At 37.7% G+C, this 22,821-nt stretch overlaps 1 protein-coding gene across 1 annotated transcript; it reads left to right on the forward strand.

Annotated features, from left to right (window-relative positions):
* Positions 1–1,461: 1,461 nt before the first annotated feature.
* LOC141436514 (zwei Ig domain protein zig-8-like) lies at positions 1,462–22,605 on the forward strand. Its single transcript, XM_074099517.1, has 3 exons — positions 1,462–1,479; positions 19,087–19,297; positions 22,163–22,605. The coding sequence occupies exons 1-3, from the start codon at positions 1,462–1,464 to the stop codon at positions 22,297–22,299; spliced, it is 366 nt and encodes a 121-aa protein (XP_073955618.1). The 3' UTR covers positions 22,300–22,605.
* Positions 22,606–22,821: the final 216 nt, after the last annotated feature.

A 22,821-nucleotide genomic window follows, 5' to 3' on the forward strand; every position in this document is an offset into this window, starting at 1 on the left:
CGCGGGTATAAGCTAGTTTTAGTATAAACTGTCGAGGCCATGCGATCGACCCCGACAATTTGGCCCGCGATGCACTTTCACGAAGACGTTCCCAAAAAGAAAGTATCGACGGGAAAAAAGAGAGTTATGAGTTTCACCCGCGGCGGTGCCACGCGGAAACAAATGAACAATTCATAATTATCGACCTGAGGCTAGTGTTGTCTTTTATCGATGATTTTTGCTTGTTTTTTTGGTGGATTTTTTGTGGCAAAAAAATGTGGTTTGATACAGTTTCAATAGTGAAGAATTTATTAAGTAATGATATATTTTTATGTTTTTGTACCTTGTCGAGTAAAATAAACCACTTTACTGACTCATTTTCATTACTTATAATATCGTTATCTTGATACTCGCAGTACTTATATACGAAGAAAACAATTATTATTGCGGAGTCAAATATAAATAATGATCCTGTACAACAATAAAGAAGTTTTAAAATTTTGGGCCGTATATGGAGCATGTTTAGACTAGTCATAACTTAATATTGTTAGGAGCAAAATAACTGAGATAAAAACGAAAGTTGAATAGTCAGTATTAACTACTAAAATATGCTTCCAAAAATAACGCAATAATGCTGTCGATAAACGTCTCATCCCTAGTGCAGTAATTGCAGACGCGCGTCGTGTTTGCGCGCGCGCATCGCACCAATATTCACTTAATCGCTCCGTTTTACCCGATATTTCGGTAATTTAAGCTAAATTACCCTTTCGTTTAATAATCATGATAATTTCACTCGATTACTTAATTTAAACCGTTTTCGTACCAAAACAAATAGCGGATCCCGTAAGGGGGTTTTATCAGGAAAATTAAACAGCAGTGCTAAAAACTACCAATAAAAATTACCCTACTATTATTGCAAATACGAAAATTTGTTTGTGAGTGCGTGGTTGCTACTTTTTCACGTCAAATCTCTTGCACTAATTTTTAAGAAATTTGGTACCTATGCAGATAGTTAGACATCTGGAATAACACATAGGCTACTTTTTATCCCGATATTCCCACCGGAGAAAATGCTAAAAGCTTAACGGCTAAGTGCAAAAATATGTTATTTATTTAAATTATTTCTGAAGGTGTTCTCCAAGCAATGTAAATGAAGATCGCAATTTAAGAAAATCCCATGGGATTTTTGTAGAATCAAGTACGAAGCCGCGGTTAAAGGCTAAGGGGCTGTTTCACCATCCATTGATTAGTGTTAACTGACGGTTAAATGTGATGCCGTCTCCGTCTATTCGAACAAAACAAATAGAGACGGCCGGCATCACATTTAACCGTCAGTTAAGACTAATCAATGGATGGTGAAACAGCCCCTACGTGCCCCTATTTATCTCGTGGATATTCTTCCTTGATAAAAAATTGGTTAGCACTCTCTCCCATGGGAATTTCGAAAAATCCCTTCTAAAGACCTCTATGATTCTTAAAAAGATGTCTGCTAAGTTTCAAGTAAGTAGATATTTTGAGCTAAGACTTGGTAGTCCAGTAAAGTACTTCAGTGGTTTAGGCTGTCAGTTTTTCATAGATATAGACTACATTTTTATTCGTAGATTCAGTGATACTTAAAATTAAAGCAACAAAAACGTTTTGTGATTTAGAATTTGAAGTAACATTTTTACACCAAAACTTTTATCAACAGAGTATTGTAATTTGTTTTCAACAAAAAAAGAGCAAAAAGCTTATTTAATCCAACGGTTTATAAAACTCATTAATACCGCACACTGCTGTGTAATCGAACGTTTAATGAAAGCGGTTCGTTAGCGCATGTGCCGCGTCGACAGTTCGATTTATCGACTCGCGACACAATAATCGATATCGACATGTTCGATTACCGATGTACGGTGTACGACACTAGCGCTCATTGAATTTTTATTTGTTGCCTTGTAAAGGGTTTGTATGTACGAAATGGTTCTTAGTAAAGTCACCTAAGAACCAAATCATCTATCCATCCTTACTAATATTATAAATGCGAAAGTAACTGTCTGTCTGCCAGTCTGTTACCTTTTCAAACTTAAGCCGCTGCACCCGACTTATATAAAATGTGGCATAGAGGCATAGAGATAGGACTGCTTAAGATCTTCCGAAGGACACTTGGAATTAATTCCGGAATCAAATTGATGGACTAAACCTACAGTAAACTCGTCGCTCGGAGGACAGATTAGGTATCGTTGGGGAAAAGTCCTCGGGTGCCGACTAAGAACCGGAAACGAAGCGTTAAAATGGCAAGGTGTTGACAACATCGCGAAAGTTACGAGCAACCGGCGGATGCAAGTGGCAATTTGTTGTGGTGTTCTTCAGATAAGTTCCAAGACAAATGCCCTACATTGAATTATTAAATCAACTCACCACAAAAGCAATTCAAATATATCATCAATAACTTTAGGCATCAATTCACAGTACTGAACTGTATGAAATGAAAACCAGTGCAACCAAATAAATTTTTAACCTTATACCTTTATTGATACGGTTAAAAATGCATGAGCATGAAGTATGAGATAGTATTAAAATATACTGACATCTTTAAACACATGTCATTACAATACGAGTACAAAGTTAATATACCAAGTTTTTATGTGATGTAGTCACGAATCTAAAATGGTTCCCTAAAGTCAATCTTAGTGCTATAGAATTAAAGTGTTATTTGGAATGGTTGTGGCACTCAAAAGAAAGCCTTGCGTTTTTGCATAAGAAATGAATGTCTCATAAAAATTATATGAATGGATTGAAGAAAACTAAGTTGTTTTTCGTATGAAGTATGGCTTGAATATGGATGTCTAAGATATACTTATTAAGATGGTTGGTTATTTAATCTACTTAAAGTCTTCATATTTGCGAGTATGTGTGTGCTCACTGTTACGTATTTGTGCTCATTTTTATCTGTGAAATGAGAAGTTTTCAAAATATTGAGCTTGTGCTAGCCCACTGGAAGCTAAGCCGCTGGCTTTAAAAAAAAACAGAATCTCGAACTATATGACTTTAAAAGGAAAACTATTATAGTTTAGTAAGCTTTACAAGTTCGACGAAAACTGAATATTTAATGTTTGTCGCATAGTACAGTCCTATTAAATGATATTGTAACGGATAACTCACGTCTTAAACCGAATTTAGCTCGACATGTTTCGGGCTATTTCGTAGCCCTTCTTCTCACGAGCACGCGAACGCGACTCGGCGGCTGCGGCAACACGCACATTACGCGCCACCGCTCTGCTCGCGCGACTGCCCGACGAAGCTAACACCGGCGCACAACTACCCGCATTTTTATCGTCATTTTTATTGTCAATGTCTAATGTAGGGTAGCACACAACACTAACAACATCGCTCCGTAAAGGCATGTTCACACCAACCGATGACGCAGCACGAGTATTTAAAACTGTTTTCCAACTCGGGGGTACCGACCAACCGTAATCCCGGTTAAAATTCGGATGACGACTAATCTCAATGGCTTCACGCACTTCCGAGTCGCGTTCGCGTGCTCCTGAGAAGAAGGGCTACGAAATAGCCCGAAACATGTCGAGCTAAATTCGGTTTAAGACGTGAGTTATCCGTTACAATATCATTTAATATGAGTGAGTCTCACGGTAGTTTCATGTACAAAAGTACAGTCCTACCCTTATACCCGATATGCACTTGACCAGTTTCCATTTTTTGATACACGACCATACCAAAGCTAAACATTTCCGAAGCACAATTAAACGCTATCGCCACCTAGCACCACAGATAATACCAAGTCACCGCGCGGCGCGTCTGCATCGCGGTTCGCAAAGGCGCCGCTAGATAGCGCTGCACGATTAGATGCGCACGCGCGGATTTACAGCCGGCTTTATCGCGCGCCATAAATTAGAAATTCGTTAGATAGAGACGTACGCTATTCCAATTATTTCGTCTATTGATCATTTGATTGTGGTGTTGTGGTTTATTAAATGAATACTGGCTGTGATTTGCGTTAGGATTTTTTTAATTTATAGCTCAAAAATGTGCTGAAAAAAGAATTCCACCAATCGAGTGACTTTTTTGACTCGATTACCAATTTCGAGACGGGATCAACCATCATCATCATCTCAGCCTACATAAATGCAATATATAACTATAGCACAGGCTTCCTCTCAGAATGAGAGGGCTTGGGCCGTAGTTCCCACGCAGGCCCAGTACAAATTGAGAACTTCTCGCACACGATTCCGATAATTTAATAAAATGTCCCAAACCGCCAAAAAATATGAGCGTCTCAAAACTGACTCGTAATTGAAGAAAAGGTACACTTTTGAAAACTAATTTTGAAAGAAAAGGTACACTTTTTTTTAAACGCCCAGGTGTGCAGTGACATAATCACTACGAGTATTGTACCTATGCAGTTTACATAATATAAAAAGCAAGAGATGAAAATTCAGTAAGTGAACACAAAATATATGATTTAGCAATTATGCAAAGTATTTAGTTACGATATAAAAACCTTACCTTGTCAATTTAATGCAAAATATTTTCGTTCTTTATAAAGGTATGCTTAATCTAAATTGGATTGCCACCGAAAATAAGTCTCTTCTCAAAGAAGGTAAGGTAAATCCTTAAAAAATAATTATTTCCAAGCGGAATTTTCTGCAAATTTTAATCTACTGGAAGCAAGTGAAAAATGTTAGGTCGAATTATTTGTGAAAGGAAATTACTTGGTGAATCTATTTGGGCTGAACAATTATTATTTGGAAGTAAAGGAAAATGTCATCTTATTTCCGGATACTGAAAATGAAGTTTGTGTTAAACGTTTAAAAAACTAAAAAAACACGCTTTGGTTGTAGTCATAGCCATAAAGTTTATTGCAATTATGTGGTATGAAAGGTCTTAATTCTATTAAAAAAAAAACATACATACATGCGCCAACATAAACCCTGCAAGAGCACCGCAATTTTCTGGACAAATAGTCCATTTGACATTTTTAAAACTTAATATTAAGTAAATAATATATTTATTACTAGCCTTTGTGGAATTCAGTTATCGCGCGCTGTTCCCTCGGGAACTGTGTATTTTTTCGGGATGTAGCTTATGTCACTCTGTGGCCCATAAGCTATCTCTATGCCAAAAATCACGTCGATCCGTCACTCCGTTTCGACGTGAAAGACGGACAAACATGTCACATTTATAATATTAGAATAGATAACAAAGTTATACCTAATAACAACTTAGCGACACCCGGGGTTTCGCATTTTGTATAGAACTTTAACAAAAGAAATACTGCCGAGTTATAAATAGTTTACCTTATTTAAATCCAAAATCCAAATGTCTTTGGGATCATAATTTTTTCTGGTCCAAACGTCACTTAAATTATAATTTTCCTGATTCCGATCATTTGGTAATTAACAAAATTTAGGCATTTTTAGCCCGGTGGCACTTCTCTATATCCTTGTACTTTAAGGTATAATCATGTACGACGTTCTTATTAATAATGATACGAACAATTTTGACGGCAGTTAGAGATAAGTTACACAAGTCCCAAGCCAAGACTGTCTTTAATCGTTTGATGTTACAATTTTTGCAAAAAATCCGTAATCTGTGGTAGGGCTCCGATATTTAAGGTTCACGGGAGTAGTAGGAATTTACAGGATGTTGTCGACCAGCGTACATACGGTATATACACTACTACAAGATGTAAACTCTTCGTTTGACATTTGTGTAAAGGCTGTCTTGTGAATGTTGCATCCTAAGGCCTTATTGCTTAAAACACTTTAATCTCATTCGTTTTCTTCACTTCTTTTGGTCACATGGTTCAGGACGAGGTTAGAAAGAGATGGTGAATGCGATGGCAAATGTCAGCGCGTTAGACAATACGGCATCTTATGATCAAAAGTTTTGCCCTTTTGTGATACCCTAGTTGATAATTTATCATTTCTGTCTTTAAGTATCCTTTATTACCATTAATTCTTCCCATTCTATTTAATTCCCAACCAATAAAGCACTAAAAAAAATCTAAAAACAATCACGAATCGTGTTTAAATATCCCGTTCGTCATTATCCCTAATTGACGTTCAGACGAACAATGTCGATCGGCTAGTGAGGTGCATCGCAAAAACAATAATCTATCGATTCTTTCGACGCACGTATCTGTTTTTGCCTCCGAACGCATGCCGATCGCTCCCGAGCTCAAATTGCAACCAGAACAATGCAGTGCCAATTACAATATCTACCATATCGATAGCTTGGCGGCGAAAGGTCGGAACATCCTTAACAACCCTTAGCACTTATGTCCTTTTGGAATATAACCACGGTATTTCTGGATATACTCTTTCGTCCGCGCGAAATCCAACCATATCCAAAGACGTATGGACTCCAATTGTTACGGCAAATTTTTGCAGTGCTTATGCTCTTGCTCCGCAAAAAGAATGGGCATGAATAAGTCATGAGTGGCGACAAATAGTGTAGGTAAAGGTCACTCGCTTAATTATCGATGCGTCTCACCTGTTTGGTAAAAAATCATAGTGTGAGCGCGGGAAAGCGAGTGGCAATGACATAGCGGCTGCGTCGGCGTCTTGGCGGCGACTGAGTTGCCACTCCCCGCCCCGCCTCCGCCCCGCCCACCCGGGGACAACTTCACGCTGGTGGGAAAGTGGGAAATTCTAGTGGGGGTGACTGTGGTGGGGTGCGCTGGTTGCAGCGCCGAGGTCGCGCAATGGTTGCTTAGATTGCTGGTTTCAGTGGTAGGTTAGGTAGGTACTTAAGTAGTTTAATTTTGCGTTGCGAATTTAGTGGGAGGTTTCGCGATGAACTCTGAATGTGAAGATTTACAATAGCTGACTGTCGTTCTAATACGTCATTTTATTATGACTGTAGGTAGGTATGTTATACTTCGGGTCGGAAGTCGGAATCCAATAGCAAAATCGTTCTCAATCTATTGGACCGATTTAGTTTAAATTTCTCTCATTTTACATTTATGTTGCTCAAATACGAACGTGTTACGCAACAGAATTTTGAATTTAGGAATCCTTTTTGGATAAAATCTGTAAATAAAATAGGTATAAAAAGTTTTGCAAACTGCACCATATTAATAGATTATGAAAATGTCACTAATTACCTACCTACATTAATCGATTGACACTTCGGGTGCCGTCGTATCGATTGAGATCCGACTTTTCCCTATGGAAATACATTATTATCATCATCATCATCATCATCATCCTACAGCAGGCCACTGCTAGACATAGGCTCTTCCATGGTGCGCCAAAACACTCTCGTCTTCAGCCCCTCGCATCCATCCCTCGCTAGCGACCCTCAAAGTCAAAGTCAAAGTCAAAATATCTTTATTCAATTTAGGCTATAACAAGCACTTATGAATGTCAAAAAAAATCTACCACCGGTTCGGAAAAACCTCTGCTGAGAAGAATCCGGCAAGAAACTCAACGAGGTATATATATTTTTTTAAAACAGATTTACAATATTATTAAATGATATGTATACATCACAAGTATTTACCCTCTTAAGGTCTTCCGTCTACCGTACCTCAGGACGCCCTACACTACGTTTTCCCGTCCATGGTCTCCATTCAAGGACTCGTCTGCTCCACCATTCATCAGTCCTGTGACAGACGTGGCCAGCCCATCGCCACTTCAGAGAACTAATTCTTTGAGCAACGTCTGTGACTTTCGTTCTTTGTCGGATGTGATTTCGGATTTTATCCTTCATAGAAACCCTGCAGCATTGCTCTCTCCATAGCTCGCTGAGCGACCTTGATTTCGTAGATACCGCAGTCAACATTACATTATTATACCTTGACAACTGAATATGGACCTCAGTAGAACATTGAAGCAGTCAGCGCTTGCTGCACTTATCAAAAAAAATCTTGATGCGACAGGATTCTATCGAGTGTCACATACGAATTTGTCAATACATATTTGTACGTACAAAGTACGATTATCTCCACTTTGACACTCGGCAATTCTAAGATGGTTGAAATCAAGATTTGGTTATGGCCGCGACTACGTCTAATCCGACTTTGTATATGTATTAGACAAGGTCAAAAGCTTAATAGTTATTTGCGCGGTTTAATGGACTGTATCAAGGTTGGCCTAAAACACTCTGTAGTTTTACCTATAAAGGCGGATGGAAATAATTTAATTGAAAAGCTGGTATTCACTCACCCTTAACTCCAGAAGCACTTGATGATGCTATTGCTGCGGTCTTGTATAGCTCTAAATCTTCCGGTGGGTTTTAAAATAATTAAATATATGCTGAGAAAATACATGGAGCGAAGCGCTGCTGTCGTAGTTGACAGACGACTCTTTTTCTTTTTTACTCTATATGTCATAGAGCAGGACGTGCGCGGAGGTTGGATGGATGGCGAAATACTTCCCATTTCAAATCAAAATACTCCATCCAACTTTATAGGCTCAAACATTCCCCCCGCCTAGAAGGACAAAGATCTCTTTGTTCTTCTAAATAAACAAAGAGTATGAAAGGAATGAAAATAAAAATTAACTTGAAATTATGCCACAAGAAACATAGTGGCACGAAAGAAAATAAAATATAACTTATTGCAATGGTAAAGGAGAAACCTTTACCACGGGTCTTTGATAGACACCAGAATTTGTGCGTACAGACACAACGCGGATAACTCCATCTTTGCCTGGAAAGACGTCTTCAATTACACCTAACGGCCATTTAAGGGGAGTATTATCAATATTCAATAAGACAATTGTGTTTTTAATCGCGGGATAAAATGCGGTAAGTATTCCATTATAGTTTAATCGAGGGCATATGTAAATGGTCAAGAAACTTAATTTCACTAAGTCCACAAACTTAACACATCAACATTGTGCAATGTATTTATTAGACCTAATGCTGACAACATGATAGCGTTAAAGCGGTTGGTTGTGATAAATTAACATGTAAATCAAAGGATGCGAATAAGTAACAACAAATTATGTTATGTATTAATTTGAAATTATAGATTAAAATAAAGTAAAACAGTGAGAAAGTATCAATATAACAACTGTTAACAGATTACATGAATTATTGAAAGTAAGCAGGAAAAGCGGAAAAGCGGGAGCTCAATTTGAACTAAAAACAATGTGCACGAATATGCTATGAAAATTGCAAATCCCAATTCAGTTTCAATAACCAGAGTGAATAAAATTATTGTTGTTGCGATAATTACCAAAAAACAGAGTCTTACAAGTTTGGATAAAGTTGTATGTTTTGTTGCAACGTTTTGCGAGTCTAAATTTACAATTAGGAAGAATTGGTCTGCAACTGAACACCAACGTAAGACATAGATTTTAAAATCAGTATCATCAGCGACGTCTCCAACAGCGGAAAAGCGATTTTCTTCTGGTAAATGCTCAAGTAAAGAACGCGAGTTGCTTGAGAATTTAACTAATTCTAAGTTGGCAATTGAGAAAAGAGCAATCAAATCGCGCGAAAGCTCAATAGCGGTAGATTCATCTCTAACAGATGTTCCTGATTCGTCTGTATATAAATTGCGAGAAGCAGCTGATACAGCGGCGGGAAAAGACGGACCTTCATCTAGGAAAAGTTGCTTGACCTTGCGCATTGCAAGATAAGGACTGCATTGAAGTCTAAAACAAACGCGGTTAAATTCGTAAATTTGCGGTTCACTCTCATTAGAAAAGCGGTATATCATTCGAAGATAGCGGTGAAACTCGGGAGAAACCAAGATTCTTAAGTACATTTGACGTATGTCAGCGGTTATGGCAATTGGAAATAAGCGAAAATCGAAGATAATCGCGAGTAAATCTGATTGCAGGTTTGGTCCAGTATACAGACAATCATTTAATGATATGTCAGTAGAAGTAGAGGCACTAGCATCTAGAACAATGCGTACTTTAGTTGTCAGTCTGTCTTCCTTAATAACAGGATGATGCGGTATAATATAAGCACTGGGATTACTTTCCAAGTCCTTCACTAAAGATATGTACTCTTTTTGTAAATAATCGCGGATGATTTCATCATATTGTTGATGAATAACATTATTTTGTTTAAATCTCCTTTCTAAAGATTTATATCTACGCATCGCAGTAGGTAATGAATCGCCCAAATCACATGGGTCGCGGCAAAACGGCAGAGGAACAACATAGCGGCCAAGATCATCCCTAGTAGTCTGTTGTGAATAAATCTGTTCACACGCCTTATCGTCAGCGGACAGATGTTTGCGGGTGGGAACCTCCTCAATCTCCCAAAATTTGGATAAAAGAGTATCAACTTTGTCAGTCGCGGTGAAGAAAGTCTGTACAGTCGATGACTCAACACTTGTAGTATAAGCGGAACCAGAAATGACATATCCAAAAACAGTTTCGATTGCATCGGGTAAACCAGGTGGGCCAATAATGCGATTATTTTTCATGATACACTTGACGAAATCTTCAGCACCCAGCAGTAAGTCGATTTTACCCGGCATGTACCAATGACTGTCACTAAACGGAATATCTTTCAAATAATCTAAGCATGCGGTATTTATTTCACAAGCAGGCAAATTACCAGATATTTTGTCAATAACCAACGCTTGCAAGTCAAACGAAAACGAGTCATCAAATCGTGAGAACAGCGTTAGGTTCGATGTTCCTTTTATGGACTGGGAACTTTCTCCTATACCGTGTACCGAAATATTTTTATCATCAGGCGATAGTTTTAACCCTAATGTCCGTAAACAACGTGAGGTGATAAAGTGATTCTGAGAGCCCATGTCGACCAGGACTCTTATATCGCGGCGATTGCCAAAGGCGTCTAAAACCTGAACAATTGCAGTTCCTAATAACACTGTCTTGAACGAATCTTGATTGCTAGTAGCAGTGCCTGAGAAACCTACATCACTATTGTTAGTGCGTGTACAGTCAGAAGAAGCGGCTGCGGGGCGTGCGGAACCGAAGACGGCGACGCGGCGGCGTGCGGGCGCGCTGGCGGCGCGGCGGCGGCGGTTGCGGGAGAAGACGCGGGTTGATTAACAGGGAGCGGCGCGGGAGGTCGAAACTGACCTTTATTGGCATTATAAGAATGTCCATAATCTTTAAAATTAGAATCACCCTGCTTAGATGCGTTAGGATGATCTAAAGCGTTGCGGCATAATTGGCTATGGTGGGCCTTGTGGCAATATTTGCATGTGGTGTTCGACTTGCATGTAGAAAGTGTATGACGGACACTTAAACAATTCACACAACCGTTGCACTTTTTAATTACATTATACTTTTCAATCGGTGTCAATCTGAGAAAAGGTTCGCATTGATATAAATTGGCGTGCTTGTTACTGTTGCAGTAACTGCAAACGCGAATAGGATTTTCATTGTTATTTACAAGAAAAGTTTGCATTTTATTCTGCACAAAATGAGTGCGGGGCGCGGGGACGGCTGGTTGCGCTGAGCGTGGTTGCCGGCGTGCGGATGCGACGGTGACGCGACTGCAGTAGTGCGTTGTAATATTTTAGTTTGATCGCGGATAAATTTAACGAAATCGTCGTATTTCGGAAACTTTTCATTGTCTTTAAGAGACATTTCAAAAGCCTTGGAAGTTTCACTATCTAACTTTCTCAGTGCCAAATGTACAAATATGAAGTCAGACATTTCTTTGATATTCAGCTGACGTAAAGCAGCAACTGACGTTGAAAACTGATCAATGTAACTTTCTAAATTTGCTGCGTTTGCTTTACCAGCACTCAAAGGTTTCAAGTTTAGAATGTTTTCCAAATAGGAAATAGCGATAGCGCGTTTGTCTTCATATTTGTCGACTAAGGTTTCATACAACACCCTGTAGTTATCAGGGGTAGGCGCAATGCCTACGCAAATGGACTGAGCCTTGCCTTTCAATTTTGAAATCAAATAATGAATGCGCTCTGCGTTTCCTAACGCGGGATTGTTGTGTACAATCGTGCGAAATGACTCTATAAACAAAGGAAACTTTTGTATGTCCCCGTCAAAGTCAGGAATATCAATGCGCGGTAACTTGAAAGCGGGCGCCGCACTTGCTGCTGCACTAGCGGCGGTATCGTCTGAATCGCTTAACTTCTTAAATACAGATTTAATTGCATAGAACATGTCATCGAACTCCCACAATAATTCAAATTTGGGTTCATACTTTGGATCCAAATCCAAATGACACGCATGAATCGAATCATTAAGTTCAACAAATTCATCACGCAAATGTTGAATGTTTGCAGCTTGCATTAAAAACAAAGCAATTTTATCACGTTTCGTCTTGGGAATAGAATCGTAAATGCTTTGAATACGTTTAAAATACGAATCACGTTTGCTTGACAAAAGTGAAATTTTGTTTTCCATTTTTATTCAAAAAATCGAACACAATGTTACAAATTCGAACACAGAATGGAACACAACAACGCTACTAATTTAAAAAGTTTATAATTTGACTAAAGTTTATAATGTTGCGGGCAGAAAGAACAAACATGACATGGCCATAGGTGTAAGCGAGACGGAATATAATATGTCGCGCACTGCGAACTTTTACTCGTAGTCGTATTACAATGACGTATCCGTAAGCACAATTTCAAAGCGGTTTATTTTGAAATATTAAATGAATGAAATTGAAAATATGGAATGCGGGAAAATATTTAAGTAGTATGCGGGGATATTAATATGCGGTAGAACCCAAGCCTCAGTGGCTTATAGGTATAAAATGGAGTTAAAGGGAATAATTACATAAATTATGGCGGATGACAATTTTGAAATAAGTCCGAAAATTAGGAAAATCAACCAAGAGTGCGGCTCGAAGGCCAAAAATATTTGCGCGGTTTAATGGACTGTATCAAGGTTGGCCTAAAACACTCTGTAGTTTTACCTATAAAGGCGGATGGAAATAATTTAATTGAAAAGCTGGTATTCACTCACCCTTAACTCCAGAAGCACTTGATGATGCTATTGCTGCGGTCTTGTATAGCTCTAAATCTTCCGGTGGGTTTTAAAATAATTAAATATATGCTGAGAAAATACACGGAGCGAAGCGCTGCTGTCGTAGTTGACAGACGACTCTTTTTCTTTTTTACTCTATATGTCATAGAGCAGGACGTGCGCGGAGGTTGGATGGATGGCGAAATACTTCCCATTTCAAATCAAAATACTCCATCCAACTTTATAGGCTCAAACACTGGTAGTTAAAATAATGTCGTGTAAAAGTGACCATTGCGGCATATTTACAAATGATTTGAATTTTTAAAAAGTGAGCTTAAGTAATAAAACAAAATAAAAAAAATAATTGTACAGAAAATAATACAAGTCATGCTTTCGCACTGAGAGCACGTTTTAACATTATAATGAATTTTTAAATTTACCATTTGCTAAGTGAAAACAGATCTTCGGTTTTCATAAAAATACTAATATTTGGCACTGTTACGAAAAGAGTCATCATCATCGTTCAGATACTGAATAGCCCCCCTCAATAACGCCACGTGTAATAGATAGAGAGATCTGGGTGAAGTTATGTGTAATCGTTTCAGAAAAATTTACAGTTCCTGAAGGATATACAAGGAACATTCGGAAAAGATTCATTAAGACCTACATCTGGAGTATAGCATTATATGGGAGCGAGACTTGGACATTGACTGAGCGGGACTGAGACAGATTGAGTGCGTTTGAGATATGGTGCTGGCGGAGAATGAAGGGGAGTTGGACTGAAAGGAGAACTAATGAGGCGGTTTTAGAGTTGGTGGAAGAGGAAAGGCGGCTGTTGAGGACGATTGAAAATAGGAGAGGGAATATGCTGGGGCGTCACAGTTACATAAAAACTATTTTGGAAGGGCGAATAGAAGGCAGGCGAGGCAAGGGAAGGCCGAGACGGTCATTTATAAATCAAACCAAGGAAAAAGTAAATAAAGCTCTTAAGCTAAGCTCTTAAATTAATGATGATGATGAAGGATACACAGCTAAACTCTACGCATTTTTCATATCCCGCTTAAAATAACCGCTTATGATTTTCACAAACGTCCAATCTACGGAGAACAATAACCCTGCATAAAATAAATTGTATCCAAGTTTATTCCAGAGAAGCATAAACCGCCGCGTTATAGGCACTAGCCTTTTATATTTATGATTACCTCCTGTGATAGCGATCGTTTTACCTCGGAAGTGGGCACTTAAGCATCGCCATTGATAACGCGAAGACCAGTGAAACCGCTCGTCACGAACCATTTTATAGAATCCAAATGAAACCCACGGATAAGTTTTTCTGACGGGATAAAATTAATTTTGCAGCTGCGCGGTTGAGTTTTTACGGGGATCATGATTGAAATTAAGTGGTTACGGGTTTTAAATTGTTTGTGTTCCGCACGATCTAAAAATGATGAGGTTACGGTCAGCGGTGACAGTCGAATAGGTACTTAATAATCCTAGAAAGGCAAGCTATGCTAGGGAGTACGATTTTCTGGATTTAAAAATGACCAAGAAACGTCTATAACTTGGGGATTCGGGGTTTTCATTTTATGTGATTATTAATCAAACCTTGATACTTTTCACTATTTACACTGAATTTGAAATATTTAGTTAGATAGCTATAGATTAGAATGAAATATTCGTCCTTTTTCAGTAATACTTTGACAATTAGTGATCTCCAATCTTGATGTTATAGTTAGACTCCACATAAAAAACTAAATCGCATCGTGTTTTGCTTGTTCATCTATCTATCTAATACCTTTAAACGAGCAATTCTTGTATATATGTAAATAAATATAATAAATATAAATATCATGGGACACTTCACACCAATTGACCTAGTCCCAAACTAAGCAAAGCTTGTACTATGCTATACTAGGCAACGGATAAACATACTTATATAGATAAATACATACTTAAATACATGTTGAACATCCAAGACCCGAGAACAAAGATTCGTATTATTCATACAAATATCTGCCCCGGCCGGGAATCGAACCCGGAACCTCAAGTTTCATAGTCAGGTTCTCTAACCACTTGGCCATCCGGTCGTTTATATATTTATTATATATATAAATATATTTCGGGGATCTCGGAAACGGCTCCAACGATTTCGATGAAATTTGGTATGTAGGGGTTTTTGGGGATGACAAATCGATCTTATAGCTTGGTCTTATCTCTGGGAAATCGCTTACTAACGAGTTTTAGCCCGAGCAAAGCTCGGTCGCCTAGGTATTGTTTAATTAACTGAGCTATTATTTGCACTGTTGAATCATAGCTTTAATTAGGCTTTAGATTTATTTAGGCTTGTTTTCTCGCATGCCATTTTCAAACGAGCAGAGTACTGCGTTTTTAGGGTTCCGTAACCAAAATAGCAAAAACGGAACCCTTATAGTTTCGCCGTGTCTGTGAAAAATGGTATAATAAAAAAATCAAAAACCATTTTTTTTTAGTGTGGGAGGTACACAAAAAAAATTGTTTTTGATTTTTTTTAGACGTAAAGTGGGGGTGTTTTTTTTCTCATCCAAAATTTTAGTGTGGGGTATCGTTGAATAGGTCTTTTAAAACTATTTAGGGGTTGGTAAAACGATTTTCGGCATCCTAAGGTATAAAATATACCTAAATTTGGAATATTCCGTACAAAATACTCATACTCATACTCTTTTATTGGTAATATCGAAAATCGACGAAATCGTTAGAAAAATATTACTTATTTTTTTCGTAATGGCTACGGAACCCTATTTCGGGCGTGTCCGACACGGTCTTGGCCGGTTTTTTAGTTGGCGATGTTTGAATTTTGAAAGGAAAAAGCAAAGCCATTCCCAAAATCATACATACTTAAATGACCAACATGATACATTCTTTAATTCTTGAAACTGGTGATATCCATGTAATTTGTTGTATTTAAAATCACGTACACAATAAAATAACTGATCAATCGAAGGCGCCGTAGCAACGGTTCGGTAAAGTTTGACTAATTCATATCAATTTCATTCTCCCCGTGAATAGGAAGTTTGTCGTCAATAGTACCTGAAATAGCTGTTGTTTACAGCACTGAATATAATATAGCTAGTGCCATCCACGAAGACGCGTGTTTTGTTAGATTATTTATTAAGATTATTATTTAGTTAAATTAGACATTAATGACACTGTAATAAGAACCACGGCACGCGTCATCGTGAATAACTCTACCTATACATGGCATAATGCGGTTATTGAACGCACAATTAAGCGTTGGAAAATAAAACTTGACAACTGAAAAAGTGGTTGCAATTAAATGTCCAAAATAACTTTGTAGATTTTTGTTTAATACTAGAACAGAGATAGGAAGATTTTAATAATCCCATAAAGATTCACAATAGCGACCTATTCGGTAAAATATTTGAATAACGAGAATTTAAAATCGAATTATTAAAAATGTCGATAACCATATCTTAGTTATAAATGTCAACATATTCGAATATCAAAAATTAAAATATCATACGTACAAATCTAATTTATTTATTGCTCCTTTATCTTAATAACATTTATTTTACATAACTTACCTAGTTATTTCTCGCTTTACTCGCTCAGCTCGTGCGTTGTTGTCGTCACAGTTCAAACCTAACGGAACCGAATATTTTTGGTAATTAATAATTTTACCGAAAATTAAATATCTATAAAGTTTAACAGGTTAGGTTAGGTTAGTATTGTGTCAAGGCGCGAAGCGCCTTAACTGCGCGGAATAGGAGCTCCGCGAAGCAGCTGTACTACTAGGGCTAGTAGTTGCTATCTTTAAGTTTATGTTATTAGCAACAGTAGCAACAGCAAAGTGTCATCCATTGGTAAACACTACAACATTTACCTTATTATCAGTGAATTTCCAAAGAACAGTAAACTAGACTAGAATTTGAATCGACCCCTAACTCAATGTACCTATTTCATATCACCACAGTATTTCATCTTAACATTCAGAACTCGCTTGAAATCTTTTTAATATCGCTTCCCAAGTCCCTGTATTCATCTTACTTTAATAAAATACACAGCAATAAATAACTAGTAACAGAACAGGGTTTCCAAGAAATGAAATGCAAGGCCACGATTCTAATGAAGAGGGGCGGCCCCATTAAAAGGGGGATACAATGAAATTTACTTAACTCTGTAGAGTTGCTATTGTGTAAATCTTTTGGAACAATTTGATTCTTATTGTAATTAATTAATTAAAGATGCCAATCTCGATTTCTGGGATAAGTTAGTTTTGAAGATGTCCTTGTGTTGGGTTGTGTTTAGATAAATCTATTTAACATTTTAAGTGCTTTGAGATATTTAGTGGCTTATTTTGAAGCTTGATATTCTACGGGTATCTGTGGTGAATTATTAGATAAGATTATAATAATCTTACTGACAAATTTGCGTACCTTTTTAAGTGAAACGCATCAAAAAAATGCTGACGAGTTTATTTTGTACGCATGTCATTTTGTGACGATTAATCAAACAATATTAACCCCAAAGACGTCCAAAACTAATAAAATAAGTGCCCTAATCTTTTAATAAATTTACAAATGTAAAATTCGTGTTAAATAAACAAAGTTCCTGCATCTACTTAAAACTAAATACAAGGAAACATTATAGAATCACTATTAACTCGGGAAGTTCCAATTTAAACTTGGGAATGCGCAACGCTTCGCTGTCCTCGCGGAGAATCTTAGCGGGGCTGAAATTAGTCTTCTATCTTAGTATCTACTTATCCTTTTAGTTTGCAACTGATACTACCATCTTACACTTTATTTTCTTCCGAATCAAGAACCATCTTATATTTTATTTTCTCCTGAATGCAGCAAATATCATGTAAAATCTTAAAAGCGTGAGGTCGTTATGTTTTCACTGTTTTTTTGGTTTATCTAAGTTTACAGGGTTGGGCAGATAAGTGTCCTAGTTTTGTATCGGCATTTTAATTAAATATTACGGTTTTTTTACATTAATTATGTTTTTCTGCATTGAGTATTTATTCGTCCTTATGATTTCTAGATATCAGATTGGTATCTTTTGTTTTCATATAGTTTTCAATAACGGACGCGAAACGCCAGCTCATTGTAAACCTTCACAAGCAAAAATTCCGACCGTGCGAGATATTAAAGAAGCTAAAACATTTAGATATCAATATAAGGTTTATATCGCGGACCATCAAGCGATTCAAAGAAATGGTATCTTCACGAATCAGGCCTAGACCTGGTCGAAAGTCATCTGTACGCGTCAATGATCGTGTTTATGGTGTTTCATTGAGGGACATTCCAGTGGATAAATTAGCCGTACAACGGTTTCAAAGTGCGGCAGCTGTCATGGTACCAATGGGGTGGGATATCGCCCAGAGACAAGCTATTACAAATATTATATAGAACACGCTGCAGGTCATAACCTGGAAAATGTCAGAAAATTTTACGGGAACGACTATTATTGCTTTCAAGAGGACAGTGCCCCATCTCACAAAGCCAAACGTACTCAAGACTGGACCTTAGTGGTCCCCCGACACCGACGACGCTTAGATAAAAAAAATATTACTAGGTACTTATACTAAATTAACTTAGGCTAATTTTGCGGGAAATCAGCATAGTCCCCGCGGGATAGGGATAAACGAATTCTTCGCAGATGAAGTCGCGGGCAACAGCTAGGTAGTGCATAATTAGTTTTTACTTTTTAGTTGTCTTTTTTGGCGGCGTTTTTTGTTGGCGTTTTTTTTATTTTTGCTGGCGTTTTTTTAGGGATAAGCTGGCCTTTGCTCTCCTTTCTGGGTATTTGTATTTATTTTATTTTTATGTGCAATAAAGAGTTTACATACATACATAGGAAACATAATAGAGAACGGAGAAAAAAAGCGCTTAAGGTAATATAATTCTTTAAATATTTGCTCCTTTTCTTATTCTTCCAACGATGTTTCTCTCAAAAATGAATACCCAAAAAATAGGAAAATTACAATCTACTCGTAAAACTTGTTTTAGACATACGAAACCGCCAGAAATACAACAACGAGATATGACAAAAAAAGGTTAATAAACGGCAGCGTAACGCTGCACAAGGTAATAAGAGGGTATTTACATTATTTTGACCTCTACAACCGCTCACCTACTTCTGCTACCATGTTATGTAGGTACCTATGTTATATAAAAATTGAAAGGGTAGAGAGGTAAGGTATTAACTAACATTTTGTATCCAGGTGTCATGGGTGCGCCACCGCGACATCCACCTGCTGACAGTGGGCCGCTACACGTACACCTCGGACCAGCGCTTCGAGGCGCAGCACAAGCCGCGCTCCGAGGAGTGGGCGCTGCGCATCCGCAGCCCACAGCGCCGCGACTCCGGCCAGTACGAGTGCCAGATCTCCACCACGCCGCCTGTCGGGCACGCTGTCTTCCTCAACATCGTCGGTGAGACAATATTTAGGTAGACCATCAAAGCTGTACCTACAGCGAAGAGAGTCTGTCTTGTTTGAGTGCCAGACCTTCCACGCCACCTGCCGGGCACGCTATCTTCCTCAACATTGTCGGTAAGGCATGTCTAGTTAGACCATTAAGCTGTGCAGTAAAGAGAGTCTGGCTTATATGAGTGCCAGATCTCCATCACGCCGCCTGTCGGCTACGCTGTCTTCCTCAACATCGTCGGTGAGACAGTAGTTAGGTAGACCATCAAAGTGAAGAGAGTCTGGCTTATATGAGTGCCAGATCTCTCACTCCATCTGTTGGATACGCAGTCTTCAACATCGTCGGTAAGACATGTCAATAGTTAGATCATTAAAGCTTTACAGTGAAGAGAATCTGGTTTATATAAGTGCCAGATTTCCCACGCCTGTTTGACATGCTGTCTTCAACAACGTCGGTAAAACATGTCATTAGTTAGACCGGTTCTTTAATTTTTCGCCAATAATATTTTTCCCAAATTTTTCTTACAATTTTCATGACTTCGGGATTGTTATAAAACTAACTTAACCTAACCAACACACGACACTTATACTATTTAATACGAGAGTGATAGGGACGGTGAGATACGAACTTTGATTTTTGAATTTCGGAGTAGGCCCTCAACCCTGACATTTGATTTGTTTGATTATATATCCAAGCAATAAGTTGAAACGCCATAAATGCAAGGAAATTCAAAACATCGGCATAAATATTATACAACAATAGACTTAAAACTTAATGTGTACTAAACTAAAGCTGCAAAGTAAACACGTCGTCGCGATTTTCTGACACAGGCAATCGACCCCAAGACTGGAAAATTACCGACTATAAACTATATGTGTGTACCAAATTTCATTCAAATTCGTTGAGTTTTTATGGCGCGAATGTACGTAATAAAAACATCCAAACTCTCACATTTATAATATCAGTAGGATTATAAGATCATTCAATAGTATATTTTTTATCGAGGGACTAAAATAAGCCAATATATACCCGAGGTGGTTAGCCACCCGAGCTTTCAGCGAGGGTGTCTATTTATCCGAGGGATAAGTCTCGAGGTGAAAACTCTATTTTTCACTTCGATTGCGAGAAAAAAAATAGTAATTTCTGTGAAAGAATTAATGCATTTCTTATTCCTCCAGTCCACAAAACTTTCATAGGTTTTTAAATAAACCTTTTTAGATTTCGGTGGAAAAAGAATATCAATTATGTCTTTTGCTCTTTGCTCGACATTGTAATTTTCACTATAACTTGACGACATTGTGAGAATTAATCAATTTATTTTAATCGTTTATGAAATCATAAACAAATACGCTCTACAACAATTTCAAAGTTTTCGCGGTAAGTATTTTTTCCAACCAGACACAGATATGACAAAATCGCATCGGCGAAATGGTATGGACCACAAACTGGAATAAACAGAATGGCGCCACCTTCTATGCGGAAAAAGCATAGAACTAAGACCACGTATACTAAGAACGTAACATTTTTGTCATGAAAAATGGTCCACACGCAATCTTATTTTATGCCAAAAACTAAGCAAGTACTGGCTGTTTGAGTTAATCTAAGTCACTCGAAGCAAAATTAAAAAATTAATTACTTTTACTCCCTAGGGACTAAAGTACTCATATTACTCCCGCCTCGTAAGGCGATATTGACCTAGGTACTTTTAGAGCATAAGAAGTGAAAAGGCAAAATATTGTCAACACTGTGACTCCACTCCAAATCTAAAAGTACTAAGTTAAGGAAGCGACCAAAAACCGTTCACCAATTTGTGACTTACTTACCTGAAGCAGTAAGTTAACACTTGCCTCAATTTTTCTCGCCTCCGGCTAAGTAAACACTTGCTTTTTCGTTCGGAAATTGCACGTAGCAATTTAATTAAGGTAGAATACAGGGTAGCGAATTACTTATCTGGCTTTTGTTTACAAATTAGGACATTACAAGAGCTAAACGCGGGAAATGGAGTCGCTTAATTTAGACCGAAGCATTTTTTTATATCACTGTATGAATTATCAATTATTTTATTTTTTATATTTTTATTCCTTTCTTCACTTTGATATATACTGGGTGTCGTTTGTAACATGGGCAAATAATTAAAACATAGATGGTACTCGTCAAACTGAATAACATTAGTTCAGCGACTTTAAAAAATAATTAATAATATAATAAATAATAAGCAATGTAAAGCAAAATGTTCGGTATTTAATTGTAGTGTGACAGGCGTGTGGTGTGTGGGGTTCTAGGATCACATTGAATTTACGAGTTAAGTTTTAATTTTAATTAAATAAGTGGGACCATAATGATCCAATTACCGATGACCTATAGAACCTCTGTTTTTAATATTATCCCCGTTTCTGGGCCCCACATTGTATAGGTACGAGTAAGGTTCTATAAAACGGAAGTTTGTAACTAAATTATAATATTCATTGTAAAATAATTTTAACCTTTTGCAGGCCTTCTAATATAAACATCGTTTGGGTGTGAGTTTGGTTGCGTTGGCGTTGTTATTTTATCTCCCAAACAAAGGCAAGGCGGTAAAATCAACTGTTTCACTGCAAATTAATAATAATAATAAATTTATTTCGGACGTAGTCCATAGTGTAATGGTAACACTGAATACTTAATTCAATAATTAGTTGCTCGTAACATACGTAGTAACATATTATATTACACAGAAACTGTAAACTATAAATATTTAGCGCAAGTACGGCTATTTCGCATAGCTTGACTTTTTTATTTCTCAAAGGAGCAAGTCAAATTTATATTTTTTTTATGTTTTAGGCCTTAAAATAAATTTAATAATCTAACGCATATTTCATTCTAATCTTGTAGAGCCAGAAACAACAATTTCTAGCGGCGCTGAGCTGTTCATTCAAGCTGGTTCCACAATCAACCTGACATGCACGGTGCGGCACACACCAGAGCCTCCCACGTCCATCACTTGGACTCACGTGGACCAGGTATGTTGATGATATCTTGAAAGTTTTTTGCCAATAACTTCCACTCATCATCGTCATCAGCTGGAAGACGTCCACTCTTGTACAAAGGCCTTCCCCTTAGAACGCCACAATGTTCGCCTTTGTTCAGCAGTGTGGACGTCTTCCGGCTGATGATTATGATGATGAATAAATTGTAAAAACCAAAAACCCGACTACTCAAAAAAGAAAAAATAAAGAAAACAAATCTAGTGGTCCGTAATTCTGTTATTTAAGTAACTTAAAATTCATCAGTTCAATTCAACACTTCTGACTGTTGAATTACTTAACATAATTCATAGAAAGAAGAAAGAAAAAAAAAGATGTTTATTCATTAACACAGATTATCTAGATAGGTATAGATATAGCTATATACCGTTGGGGGAGAAAAGTTCTCGAGTGCCAACTCGAATTGGAAGACGAGGCGTTGGCAGGCCTCCCACCAGGTGGACTGACGACATCGTGAGAGTTGCGGGAAGCCAATGGATGCAAATGGCGAGTTGTCGTTCATTGTTG

The sequence above is a fragment of the Choristoneura fumiferana genome, chromosome 16, assembly GCF_025370935.1.
Source record: "Choristoneura fumiferana chromosome 16, NRCan_CFum_1, whole genome shotgun sequence".
NCBI lineage: Eukaryota > Metazoa > Arthropoda > Insecta > Lepidoptera > Tortricidae > Choristoneura > Choristoneura fumiferana.